At 53.0% G+C, this 8,183-nt stretch overlaps 1 protein-coding gene across 2 annotated transcripts in view; it reads right to left on the bottom strand.

Annotated features, from left to right (window-relative positions):
• Bcar1 (BCAR1, Cas family scaffold protein) overlaps window positions 1–8,183 on the bottom strand; it is a 36,158-nt gene that overhangs the window by 16,310 nt on the left and 11,665 nt on the right. Inside the window, exon 1 of one of the 2 annotated variants that reach the window (XM_005345647.2) lies at window positions 7,428–7,496. The exons of the other annotated variant lie outside the window; for it this stretch is intronic. Coding sequence (XP_005345704.1) covers window positions 7,428–7,439 — 12 coding nt within the window. The 5' untranslated portion in view covers window positions 7,440–7,496. Of the gene's footprint in view, window positions 1–7,427; window positions 7,497–8,183 lie in introns of those variants that run through there. 2 annotated transcript variants of the gene reach the window in all.

Genomic DNA, 8,183 nt, shown 5'->3' with positions numbered 1-8,183 from the left:
AGAAGAAGAAGAAGAAGAAGAAGAAGAAGAAGAAGAAGAAGAAGAAGAAGAAGAAGAAGAAGAAGAAGAAGAAGAAGAAGAAGAAGAAGCCGCCGCCCACTGGGTGGCTTCAAGACAGTCACTATACCTTAAGTGTCACTGCCTCCTTGCCCAGGAGCAAGGGAGGAGTCTGGGCTAGGTGTGGCTGGGGTGGCTGGGACATCTTCTAAACAGAAAAAGCAGAAGACTGTGTGCCTCAGCAGGGCTGGTGGCAGAGGCTGATTGAGACCCCACTGGGCACTCAAGAAGGTCAGATGCACCCTTCTGACCTTCAACTGAACATCAGTTCTGGGTGACTGCAGACCCAGAAGTCTTAGGAGGAACATCGTAAGTCACAAGAAAGATCTAGACTTGGAAATAGGACCTGGGCTCTGGCTACTTGCTGTGCAGCCCTGCCTACTTAGACCCACCATCATCCTCTGGCCAGGTGGTAGCACACACATGCAATCCTACCACTTGAGAGGAAGAAGCAGAGAATCAGGAGTTCGAGGCCTGGGCTAGTGAAACCCTATCTCAGGAAACCAAAGCTAAATCAACTTAACAACAAAAAATATCCCCACCCTCTGGACCTCACCTCCTTCATGGAAACAATTAGGAGCTGGAATTCAGGCGGCAGGAAGGGTCATTCCCTGGGGACATAAGTCCAGAGTGGGATCCCAGGCTCTGAGGAGAAGAGTCCCAAGGGGCTACCTCTGATTTGTCTCTCAGGCCTGCCACATTTAGAGGACACTTAGAGGTATGAAGCATGCCCCAGGAGTCACCAGCTGGCATCTGCTTCTCCAGGACAGCTTGAAGGATCCATCCCCAGAAAAAACAGGGGCAAGGAAGCTAGGAACCAAAAGAAGCAAGCCCCAGGGAAAGGCTGAACAGGCAGGCAGTCTAAGGAGGGCCCAGCCCCTGAAACTGGCACAATTCCTGAACTCTGTCCGCACCAGTTCCAGATTTAAAGTGCACTGAGTACACCAACTCTTCAGCGTTCAGGAGGAGGAGGCAGGACTCTGAGTCTTAGGTTATTTTGATCTACAGTGATAAACCCATCCCCTCCAAAAACTCCACAATAAATCATTTGAAATTTTAAAATGAGGTATCAATATCTCTAAAAATACTCAGGACAATAGGGATATTCTCTCATTTACAGAATTTTCAACTTGTATTTAATACGTTATTCTTATTTTGAAGTTGAAAAAAAACTGAAGGGAATCAACCAAGTTTAAATATGTATGAAGACATCATTTTAAAAAAATACCCTGTGAGCCAGGCGGTGGTGGCGCACGCCTTTAATCCCAGCACTTGGGAGGCAGAGGCAGGCGGATCTCTGTGAGTTCGAGACCAGCCTGGTCTACAAGAGTTATTTCCAGGACAGGCTCCAAAACCACAGAGAAACCCTGTCTCGAAAAACCAAAAAAAAAAAAAAAAAAAAAAATACCCTATTACTCTGACTGTTAGGTTTTTGTTTTTTAGGAAATGGGGGAGACCTTATCTAGGAAAAGAAAATAGTGGGTCACATGCCAGGCTCTGGATCAGGGTGGGACAAAGGCAGGCAGACAGTTATAGTGGGTCTGTCCAGAGGCCAGAGTCCTTAGAGAATCAGGCCAGGGTAGGAACTACCTTACAGCCCACCAGGCTCACAGTCCCTACCCCCAAGCTGCAAACAAGAGAAGCCAATTTCCCAAATATGGTCTGCAGCCTGCCTCAGGGAATCACCAGGCCCACCCTCCCTCGGTGACCCCAGAACATCAAGCAGCCTGGCTGGGTCCCCTAGCCCCTGCCCTGGTGACCACAGGAAGTGCCAGCAGAATGAGTCACAGGGAAATTCCCTCCAGCCCGTTAAAGGCGGTGGAAGTGCAGACAGAAGGGCCTGCTCCTGAGTCCCTCACCTCCAAGACTGCTGTGCAGGGAAGGCTGAGAGAGGCCACAATGGGCCAGTCTGGGGACGCCAGGATAGAGCACAGGCATGAAGGCTAGAAGGGTCTGTTGAAGGAAAGTTCAGTGAACAAATCAAGCCAGAGACAACTGCCCAGACCAGGTGAGTCATTTGGGGCTTCTGGCCTCCCAGAGGTGCTAGCTCTACCTAAAGTACATGCTCACTGAGTGCCTGCCAAGTACGCCTTGGCCAAGTAGAGCTGTAACTGTATAGTCAAGGGCAGCTGGAGCCAGGCTGGGAAACACCTCATGGACTGGGCACGTGGCATCAAGAGCCTGGCACCAGGAGTTCCTTTGCCTGTGTCAGCTGGTGTGCTCTGGCCCAGAGCCCCTGCAGCAGCCTCTCTCCTGCCCAACGCAAGTCCTAAGCACTGCCAGTGCCTGACCTATCGACTTTTTCAGCTGGCCAAGCAAAAAAGCCTCTCTGCTTCCAGCCTCTCTGCCTCCCTAGTTATTACTCAAGGCCACACTGCTCCTTCCTTCTCTTGAGTCACTAGGCAACAGTTTAGTCCCAGACCAGGGTCTGGCTCTCCCTCCCGCTGCTATATGACTTTAGGTAAGCGCCTTCTCCCCTGAACAACCATACAGCTGGCTGGTTTCTGAAGATCCTACTTTTGTTTAACAAGATTACCCTGGTTCCTTTTACTAAAGCAGTGGCTCTCAAATGTAAGTCATAATCTCCTAGGGGGTCACATATCAGATGTCCTGCATAATAGTAGCAAAATTACAGTTATGAAGTAGCAACAAAATAATTTTATGGTTGGGGGTCACCAGAACACAAGGAACTGTATTAAAGGGTTAGTCGCAGAATTAGGAAGGCTGAGAAGCACTGTCCTAAAGATACAAGTGTATCTAAAGATATAAGTGTACACCTATACTCTAGGAGTGTAGCTCAGGGGCACACTTTCCTGGCTTCTATGAGGCTCATGAAAGTAATAATTTGCGCTGGGCGGTGGTGGCGCACGCCTTTAATCCCAGCACTTGGGAGGCAGAGGCAGGCGGATTTTTGTGAGTTCGAGACCAGCCTGGTCTACAGAGCTAGTTCCAGGACAGGCTCCAAAGCTACAGAGAAACCCTGTCTTGAAAAACCAAAAAAAAAAAAAAGAAAGAGAGTAATAATTTGCCAAGAAGGGGGAAAATAAGGGGCCAGAAGTAATGAAGGACAAGACTTTTGCATACGTGCAGCTTTCCCAAGGAAGCAACACTCTAGCCGACTTACTAGCTAAGCACATAGGGCAGAACAAGGGTAGAAGCCAAGATGCTGGAGCAAGAATGAAAGGAGATGTCTGTGACCCCAGTGTGGCAGGTAGACAGGGGTTGACTGCTGTAGGATTCCACTGATTATCCCTCTAGCATCCCAAGGCCAATAAATGCCATCCAAACAATGGGCTCCTACAGCCACATAAGCCCAGATGGTCATGGTCCCCAGCAGCCTAGGCATTCCTGCTGTGGTCATGGTCCCAGCAGTCTCCCATGGGACTCTGTGCCATGACAGAAGCTGGAGAAGCAGTGGGCTTCCTGAGCCCGTTTTCCCAGTCTCCCCCCAGCTACAGAGTATTACTCATGCTATGCTATGTGTGTTGTCTCAAGCTCGCAGTGGGATAAGTGACGGATGCAGAGCCAGCTTACAATTGTCTGTCTAGACCAGTGGCTCTCAACAGGTGGGTTATAAACCCTTTGTCACACCATTAGGAAGGCTGAGAATCACAATCACTGGTCTAGATGATGTTGCTGGTCACATCCAAGACACCACAAAGCTGCTGCCTGGCTTGTCAATGCATCCTACATCTACAGAACCAAATCAGACATCACCCACTGTCCTCCTTCAGGAAGACCCAATGACTATCTGAAGATAATCACTTCCCTTTTGCCCGCCTTATATACTGCCATTTCTTGTTACTGCCTAATTCTTGTTGCTAACCCAAACACAGGAGGCACAAGTCTGTCTTCAGCAGAACCTTGGGTGCTAGAGCACCAGGCTTGTTGTAAGAGGTGCCACAGCAAGCGCCTGCCGAGTCAGTAGAGCCAAGAAAACCCCTCGCCTGATGTCAATGCTCCCCATTCCACACAACATTCTTGTACAAGGGAGACAAAAGGGCTGCCCACAAGTACTGCTTGGTTGAGAATGGGCCCCATTGGGTCCTGGTGCTGTGAAGGCTTCTGACTCCACACTACAGCAGAGGGAGAATTGCCGATGTGCAGGTTATTCTCCTCAGCTCCAGGTGCCTTGAGATCCCATAAAACCCTGACAACAGGGCAGGGTGCAAGCGGGTGGCTTGGCGTGCTGAGAAAACACTACAATTTCCCCTCCACAGAGCTGTCAGTCAGTGCCAGTCTGGGCCCACTAACCAAAGGACCCCGCATGCAGGCCTGGCTCCACATCTGGTTCATACTCATTTATACAGCAAACCAAGTTCTCAGCAGCCCGTAGCCAGCTCAAGATGGGAACCAGGCGAATCAGAAAAGAAACTGGACAACGGGACGCAACTAGTAGGCCCTGAATGACAGTAACAGTGACTTTTACCCTAGGCCATAGGCCAAGCTCCTTCCCACATCTTCAAATGACCCCAGGACACCAAGAATTATGTCTCTCTTATCTGAAGGGAAGGGATGTTCAGAATGGTACACTTGTCTGACCCAGGTTTACAGAGACAAGAAACAGCAGAGGTAGGTCTAGGGCTGAGATAAAAGTGGAGTTGGGGATTCACTGGAAATGCTGGCTTCACAGAATCCAGGAGAGTTAATTGCACAAGCCTTTCCTACCCTGCCCAGTCCCAGCCTAGGCATACACACTGGCATCCACCCCCAGCACAGAGCTTCACACTCAACAGGCACTAAGGAAACACTGGCTCCCTTCATACTCACAACCACCGCAAATGTGAGCCAAGTTTATTTCTGGGATATTCTGTTTGCTTGTCCCAAAGCCACCCCCCCCGCCGCCCCCCAGTGGCCAATGGATATAGGCCCAGTGAATGGGTGCCCAACTGGCAGTCATACTCACCATTCCTCCTCACTCATGCCCAGGCATCCACCTGGAGGGGCACACAGTCATAGACCCACTGACTAGGAACCTGGCAGACCTCCTTGCCCCAATCCAGGATCCAATGGAGCCCTGAGAGATGGCACTTCTTCCCTCCCTTCCCTAGCCTGACACGCTAGCTTTGGCAGCATCCTGCCCTAGCATTCCCATGAACAACTAGGCAGCCAGTTCATGTCCCTGGTACACTCACATGGAACCAGAGTGTGAGAACCATGCTCTAAATGGCCTGTGCATGAGCCCCACATTCCAGAGTCATCCCAAGGGAGCCACAGCTCCAGTCCTGCCTTCCTCAGGAGTATGTGACAGTACAAAGCCAGGGAGAGCACAATGGTAGCTACCAGCTCCATGACTGACACTCTGCAGTCAGGGCAAAGGTTTGGAAGAAGGAATGAAATACCACCTGCAGACTGTGGTCACTGACAGGGATTCTCCTACATATGCTGTCCTTGGCTCTAGTAGCAACAGCAAATGACTGTATCCAGGTTCAGCTCTGGATGGGAAGCAGATCCCTGCTCCAACTCCTGCCAAAGTGTCACAGGTACTATCTCTGGGAGCCTGGGTAGAGGTGTGGAGGCATAAAGAATCCTCCTGCTGTAGAATATGGCATCTCTAAGCCCCCATCACACCAAAGAGGGTAGGGATACCTACTGCTTTCTTCCTTGTCCCTGGGATTCTAATAGAGGATTTGTGAACCTATCAGTGGGCTAGCTCTAGTTCACCTTAGTGATTTGGTGCCTTGGCTGAGCTTAGCTTAAGGCTGACCCTTCACTTCAGGGACAAAATGGGGCCCAGAATAGAGATGATCCCCATCCCTGACTCTGCCATCACGAAGGATCCACAGATCAGAGCAAAGGAACAGCAGGATCTTAGTACAAGGTCTCAGTTTATCCTGGAGCTCTGACACTGCAGCCCTAAGATACTCGCCCTCAGCAGCTGGCAATGTAGTCCATCCTCCTGAGCAGGGACGGGGACAGCATCACAAAAAGTGTGGTTCTCCAGCATTCAAAACACATTCCCCTCCACTCTCTACCCCTCCCACAAAGGCCTAACTTTGTACCTCACCTAGAGAGGGTTATACCAAAGCAAACATGGAGCCTTGACTCTTCCTAGAGTTTGAGCGACCAGACAAGAGAGCCCAGCCCCATCCTCTGGGTCTGAGGCCACACTGCAACCCCTCCATGCTGGGAAGAAAGGCTGCTTCTGGAGAGAGATCCTCGTCACCCACCTCCCACTCCCCAACAGCAAGCCTGACTGACTACCTCTTTCCAAAGGCCTCCCAGCCTGGGCAGGTTAGGTTGGGGAGGGGAGAAGAGGATAAAGCTGTTCAGGCCTGGGGGAAAGCTGTGGTGGGGTCTCCTGAAAGAATGGATGCTAGCAGAGGGCCACAGCAGAGCCTGGCAGCTTCTCTAGTTCCCTCATCCCAGAGTGGGAAGCACAAATGGTCCAGCATAGATACCAGGTTCTGGGCCTGAGCTCAAAGGACAAACCCACCTCCCCCCACACTCTCTGCCTCAGTCTCTACACTTACAACCTTACAGCCAGGGTGGGGAGCGACAAATGACTCAGGGGCCTTTTCTGTGCAAACAGATTCCCTTGAGACACCTAACTTCATGCCTTGGCCAGACATTGGGAGATCACACAGCACTCACTCTCTTGCTCAGCACAACCACTCAAGGCCAGAAGCTCCAGTCTTCCTCCCCTGGCCAAAGGTGACTTTGCTCAGACAACCGGGACTGCCTTACCCTGCCCTGCCTCCACACAGCTTCCAATGGATTCCTTCCTTGCTCAGGGCAAAGGGGAGGTGACTGCTAGTGCCAGGAGGGTGTGCCGGCAGTTCCTCCCCAATGGCTCCCTACCCTAAGGCACCACCTGGCTGCTGGTTCCTGATCCTCTAGGCACCCACACCTGCTATTCTGGCCCATCAGCCCTGGCCAGTCACTCTCCATTCAGAGAAAGGAGGGCGTGTCCCCTGGCACAAGACAATTGGAAACTTTCTCACTTAGCAAGGAATTGACTGGACACATGGTCGTTAGATGAAGGTGGCTGAATCCTAGATCGGGAGCGTCTCTCAGCCTAGACCTTTCTGCATCGCAGAGTCGTGAAGATAAGCCGCGGCCCTCAATGGGCTTCTCCCCAAATCCCCCCAGGTCCTAACCTGTCGCCTCTCGCCTGCAACCCTCAGCAAATCTCGGCTATTCAGGGCCCCTCAGTACACCGCCTCGGATTCAGCCTCAGGCAGCCTGGCACGGCGTGAAGGCCGAGTGCGACACGAAAGCTCCGTGGGCTGCAGGGGGTCGAAAGGCTGACCGGGGGAGGAGCGACTCGCTAACGCGCCGAGCTGACCGGTAACTGCGGCCGGAGGGTCGCACTGGGCCCGCAGGAAACGTCCTCCTCCCCGCCCGCCCGGCCCCGCGCCCACACTCACCAGGTACTTCATGGTGCCCGCCGGCCAGAGGCCGCGCCGCCCGCGTACCGCCCGCCGCCCGCGCCGCACGTCTCAGCAGCCGCCTCGGCCGCCCGAAGCCGGTCCACTTCGCTCCGCCCGCCCGCCGCCGCCCGCTCCCGGCATGCCCAGCCGCGCTACCATTGGCCGCCGTGGGCCCCCCATGCAAATGAGCCGCTGAGAGGGGCGGGCCGAGCCGGCTACAGCCCGGTGTGGACGTCCCCGCCTCCCGCGGCGGCCAGCCAAGCTCGTGAAGGTCCTCAGAGGACGCCGCCTGGCCCCAGCGCTCTCCTCCTGGGCAGCCCTGCTACCCCTCCAGATGCCGGCCTTCTGCCTTCCTCACCTACCAGCCCTGGAGTATTCCCACGTGTGTCCGCGGCACCCGATTCAGACCTGAATTCCAAGGCAAAGTGGAGAGAGTATGCCCCAAGAAACAATAACTGAAAACAATACGACTGTAGACAGGTCTTACTATGTAAGGATACCAGGAACCCCGCGTGATGGTTCATGCCTAAGGATTCCAGCAATCGGGAAGGGGAGGCAGGAAGCCCGCCTGGGCGACGGAAAGACCCCAGGGTTGGCCAGAGACAGCCTGACCTACTTACTGTTTTTCATAGGTAGCAACAACCCCTGCCCCTCTGTATTCCTCAACCATGTGGGATTTCAGCTGGTCCCCTGAAGCCCGAGAGAGAGAGAGAGAGAGAGAGAGAGAGAGAGAGAGAGAGAGAGAGAGAGAGA

This window comes from Microtus ochrogaster, chromosome 4 (genome assembly GCF_000317375.1).
Source record: "Microtus ochrogaster isolate Prairie Vole_2 chromosome 4, MicOch1.0, whole genome shotgun sequence".
NCBI lineage: Eukaryota > Metazoa > Chordata > Mammalia > Rodentia > Cricetidae > Microtus > Microtus ochrogaster.
The sequence above is the reverse complement of the archived record's forward strand: the minus strand, read 5'-3'. Positions and strand labels throughout refer to the sequence as shown.